At 26.7% G+C, this 5,992-nt stretch overlaps 1 protein-coding gene across 1 annotated transcript; it reads left to right on the plus strand.

Annotated features, from left to right (window-relative positions):
• Window positions 1-4,340: 4,340 nt before the first annotated feature.
• On the plus strand, window positions 4,341-4,937 carry LOC136969679 (UPF0669 protein v1g209471-like). The gene has a single exon (XM_067263961.1). It carries the CDS (start codon window positions 4,341-4,343, stop codon window positions 4,935-4,937), a length of 597 nt encoding a protein of 198 aa, XP_067120062.1.
• The last annotated feature ends 1,055 nt before the right edge of the window (window positions 4,938-5,992 follow it).

Consider the following 5,992-nt stretch of genomic DNA (forward strand, 5'->3'; position numbering starts at 1 on the left):
AATTGCGGTGTGTAGGGAGGGTGTTTACAAAGTATTAGACTTTATACCACCACCAAAATCAAAATATTTGTTACTAATTCAGCTGCAATTTGAAAAAATTGCAGCTGAATTAGACCTACAAATTTCCACTGTTGTCCATCTGTCTGTCCTTCCTTAATCTCAAGAACAGAGTATGATAGATGAAAGTTGAGATGAGCTATGGAAAGGTTAAGAGCAGGAGGCTTAGATTAACTTTATATAAACTTCTGGTTTGGACCAGACGTCACATTATTTCAATTTAAAAATTTTTCCCCAAAAGGAATTAGATCAGTGGTTCTTAACCTTTTTGAAGTCATGGAATACGTTAGTTTTCTTAATAAAATTATCTCAGCTATAAGTAAAAGGTGTTATTTTGTCAATTAGTCATGGAATACTTTTGAATATAAGAAAAATTTGCAGAACAGCAAACTCACTAAGATCATAAAATAATAATAAAAAATAAGCATGAACATACCTTTTTAGTAAAAATTATACATTATGGAATACATAATAATAAAAAAAATAATTAAAAAATTATATTAGTGAAAACTAACTGAAGTAAGTCTTTATAAAAATGGAACTTCTTTAAATCAATTATAATGCAATACATGAGCTTGTGGCTTTTGCAGATTCCGTGTATAAGTGATATAACTATCCTCATTTCTTCGTCTATATTAGTAAGTCTCTCTCATTTTTGAATTTTTATATTTGTGAATGTGAGATCTGATTTTGCATAAATATTACGTTGAAAACTAACAAAATTTTTAATGACTTGTGGAGAGATCTGGTTATTCAGATTAACAAAAATGCAAATTCTTCAAGAGTTATTTCAGATAATTTTATTTTTAATATATCACTCTTTGACAAGGTAATCAATTGTTCTTTTCATATTGAATATTCATAATCAGATGTACTAACTGCACTGAATTGATTTTGTATATGGTCTTAATTTTCTATATTTAAGGAAGGAAAGTTACAATTTTTTTTCCAATGGTGTTAAATGTTCTGTTATAATGGAAATAATTCCCTCAACATTTTTATTATGAAGTGAAGAGAACATATCTATTGTATTTTTTTCTGATATGTGATTTTTCGAAAGAGATACTTTTCCTGAAATGTTGACATTTGTTAGGGCATGTCAAAATATTTTCATTTTTTCCTTGGATATTTATATTAATGCTATACAAGTATTTCCTAAGTGTGCCATTTTAACACATCAAACATCATTTTTAAGACATTTTATAAAAGCAATTGTACCTTCATTTTGAATAAAAGACCAACAATTCATTCTTAAGTTCTAAAAATGGGCATATTGCTTTACTTCCAAATAACTATCTTACTTTAGTGTGCAAAAGTAAAGATTTGCACTGAGAAGCTCAGTACAATAGATATTCATATATTTTTTTTTAAAAAGTGTTTTTAATGATCTTGACTTGATGGAATTTAGCATATTTACAACTTGGTCTAGGTTTTAACATAGCCAGTAATGTTTTTGAAACTAGGAAAATATTTGCATTGATTAAATATAATACTTGAGTTTCTTGTCTATTCAAGGGTAGTTCACTTCAAACTGCAAGTTGCATCTTGTCTGCATTGAAAACTGCAAATTTATTCTAAACTTTCAAATAGTGTGCCGCTTTCATAATTTCGCAGAACACTTGTAACAAGTTTGCGGAACACTAGTATTCCAAGGAACACCAGTTAAGAACCAATGAGTTAGATAGATGACTGACACAACTGTATTGCTACAGAGAAAAGTATGATGTACAGGGGTAAGACACTACTAATTTGAGGTGTAGAGCATATATATTAAATTAATTAAAAATATGATTGAAAATTGCAACCCAGCATTGTGATTATGTCACAATAAATAATTGCTCATATTGATATTGCTGATATATAATATTTTGTGGAGGTGGAATGTATAAAGTAATCCAAAAACGTGTGAATAACACTTTATTGACTTTTTATTAACAATTGCTTTGACTGCAGCAGAGGTAATGTACATAATATTTTCACAACCCAAAATTGTCCTTAAATATACACAAAATTTCCCAAAAATTATTGCACTCTAACACACAAAATAAAACAATTTGAGCTAAATGATTATTATTATGTAGTTTGGAAACTTCAAATTAAATCATACAAATAATTAAATAAGCCTATCATATAATTTTCCAAGCAACATTAAACTGTTAAATTAATTAAAAATTTTTAAATTAAAAGAATGCTTTAATTTAAGCACAAGTCATCTTCATAGAATAACATACGATTTTAAACTTGATTAATATCTTAATTAATAGAAATAAAATTAAAGATGATGCCATGAATGACCTATTTTTGATGTCCAAAAAAACAAAATATTTGACCATTTTTTCTTAAGTAAAATATGAAAGAGAAAGTAGTTGATTGGTCATGATGAATCATAATTTATTTTGCCAAGACACTGCTAAAATCCAGATCAGATAAAGAAAGTTTAGGAGCCAGAGACAGACTAATTTTATACAAACTTCTGGTCTGGACTGGAAGTCATGTGATTTTTTTTAAATTAAAAGATGATTTAAAACTGCAGTCCAGCATTGTGACAATGTCACAATAAATAATTGTTCATTCATATTGTAATTCTTCATTCCAAGAAATTATTCAAATCAAAGAAGTTAAATGTCAGGAAGTTGAAAATGTAACCTTTAACCTTGGTATCATCATGCCTTCTACTCTACTGCCCGTGCGATGACCTGATTTTATGTGAACCCAGTTAAGGGTGCAGCAGTTGTTCTGTCCTTTCTACGGAATAAATGTGGGTTGTGTTCTTACGTCCATCTTTGTCCTTTTTTCTTTGTTTTACCTCGACACAATCCTTCATCAAATTCAAATCCTTATATTAAATTGATTTTTTCTTTCTTTCTTTATAAATAACTTTTGAAGTGAGAATTATTTTACATTCAGAATATTTGCCAAGAGTTGAATCAAAGAAAAGTACATAATGAATTCAAATAATAATAATTAATAAAAAAATAATAACATAACAAAATTGTTATTAATATTATCATAAATTAATCAGTTTTTGTCATAATTGAATATAATGTGAGTTATGCCAATATGTATCATATAAAAAATTTAGTTGCAAACAAATAATTTAATGCACTTAATTTGAATTTTTTTTAATCATATCACAGATAATTACAAGTGATGGAACAAGCAGAAAAATGAACAAAAAGATTCCTTCGCCTTAAGTTTCTCTAAGAAAAATTAATCAGCAGCTTTATTTCAGTTTGTGCTTCTTATGTTCTTTATTGAATCATTATGATCAATCCTCTGAATTTCTTTAATATTGTATAGTGTATACAGTATAGTTTCATTACAAGAAATATTTTGTATGGAATTTCTAAAGCATTTCTTTGCAAATTGACTTTGCATTTATTACATATTGATATTACAAATTTATTCCAAGAGATTGGAGATTGAAAAAGATTGTGGTGACTGTCATGCCATTTTGATAGAAACTAGCTTATTACGTGCTGGATATTATTATGGTTTATATTCATTAAATTAGCTGATAATAAAGAGAATAATATCAGCAAACAAAACTAAGAGTTAAAAATATTAAATATTTACTTTCCATTATTTCATCAATAGTTAGTCGTGTAAAATTTTTTGTATTAATTTTATTATTTTGAAGTGTTATTCTTTAGTAAAATCCAAAAAATATTATTAAGGTCAATTTTTTATATTATTAGTTTGCTTTGCAGGTATACAGTATGTGTAATGTAATTGTATAGAATTCAGATAATACCATAAATGTTTTTTTATTCAGTAGATAAAAGCAATGCACTTCTCTTTAATTGCAATATTTTATATCAGTGCTATAAAATGAAAAAATGTTTATTTCATTTTTAAATTTTTGATAGTGTAATTTAATTTTTGTCATATTATATTCTCAGTAAATGTTTGTATCTGTTTAAACTATGTTATAGCATATACATGAAAATATAAATCCTATTCTAATTATAATACCTTAGTGTCAATAGACATTACAGCAGGTTAATCACAAAATCTAATGTATAATTAAGATCTTTGTTTTTATTTTTAAGATATTCTATACATTATGAATTTTTTTATTCTATTGAATTATTCTACTAAACTATTCTTTTGGTAATCACAGATAATAAAAATATTGAATAATTACCAGATTACTCAATTATATTGAGAAAAAAATGTAGAATTTTATAGAAAAATTCCATTATTTATTTGAAAACAAATGGAATTTTTAAATTATTAAGAATAATAATTTATTTTTTTTTTGTTTCAGATGACTACTAACAATGGCAAAAGTTTGGAGTACCAAATATATAATGACTGTTTTTCTCTGCCTATGTTTATGGGTTTCATGTATTTATTCTACAATTGTGTTCCACGAAAAACTGATTGGAAAAGTTGGAGCTGGAAACTATAGTTATTACACATTATCTAGAGAAGGTAGCATTACAATTATTCTAAATACTCTTCAAGGAGATAGTGACTTGTATATATCAGATCATACAAAACAGCCCACGTTTGAAATAGAAAACCATAATTTACAGTCAGTGACTTGTGGATTAGATAGAATTGATGTGCCATTTGAATTCAAGCGTCCAATAATTATTGGAGTGTACGGTCATCCTTCTCAAGATTTCAGCATATACGAACTCGAAGTAATTGTGGACGATTTGCCAGAAGAGTACAAAGATTACAAAGATTACAGTACAGAAAATTTATCATCAGGTTCTTCCCCGCCACCACCAGTGCCATCACCATCTAAAAGATCACACAAGTCTGATGAAAATTCCACGCTCTGGTCTGTTTTTACCACTGTCTTACAGATACTCTGGACTGTTTTTATCACTGTCTTACAAATTGTTTTGGAGGCCTTTACAAGTTGACTACTCCAACAGAAAGCAATTTTATATATAATGTTATGTAATAAAAAATATATATACACACACGTGCATACACACATACCTTTTTGTATAAAAATTCTATAATTCTTATGCAAAGGAAAGTTCTATTTATAATTTCTTAAATTAAAAAAAAACAAACATTATTCAAGGAATTTGAATTCATATTAAAAAAAAATATATATTATGATTTGATAAAAGGAAAGTTTTATCAAGTTAGTTTGAATAAGTTTTTTGAAGGAAATTTTAAAAAAAAGTTGCTTGTAATGAGTTATTAAACTGTTGGTTTTTTTGGATTATTATTATTAAATCAGTTGCGATTTTTTCAGAAAATGATTATTTTTGTGATTTTCTTGAATTTGTCTTCTAATAGAAATATATAATTGATGCATAATATAACATTAAAAAAAGTAATTAGAACTAACAAATACTTCCATTAAAATCATCCTTTTCAGAACATTCGGTGACACTGTCAATTTGAAACGTGTCCATGTAAAGAATAAAACTAAATTTATAATGCATTTTGACAAAATGTACAAAGTCAATTTATTGGATTTAAGTAGATGACGAAAACAAATTATGCATTTATGCAAAATATAGTTTAGAACCAGTTGCTAAACATTCTAATACAGATATATATGATATCTGTATATAACTTATATATAAACATCACAAAAGAAGCTTGATCAGTAATAAACCTCAATTAACATGTTAAAAGGTACAGTTCAAAATAGTTTCATGCCATTTGTACTGCATTATATAAACAACTTCATTGTGGTAGTGATTTTGAAATGTTCCTAATGGAGGGGGAAAACAAAATAACTTCTACCCGAAATTTTTCTTAATAAAGATGCAAATCATTTTACATCAAGCTTCTTTCGAGTGATAAAGTAAAATAGTTATGATGCTTCCAATAAAGAGTTTTTAGAACTGTTTCCGTTTTTGTTAAATAACTAAATTGAGATTTGGAATGATACCAATTAACTGACCAAATATTTTCAAGGTTATTCAACAACCATTTATAGAAAAGTATATTTGTA

Source organism: Centruroides vittatus, unplaced genomic scaffold (genome assembly GCF_030686945.1).
Source record: "Centruroides vittatus isolate TY-2023 unplaced genomic scaffold, ASM3068694v2 contig_18, whole genome shotgun sequence".
Lineage (NCBI taxonomy): Eukaryota > Metazoa > Arthropoda > Arachnida > Scorpiones > Buthidae > Centruroides > Centruroides vittatus.

Coding starts and splice junctions, on each gene's coding strand:
- LOC136969679 (XM_067263961.1), top strand. CDS start 4,341: ATGGCAAAAGTTTGGAGTACCAAATATATAATGACTGTTTTTCTCTGC.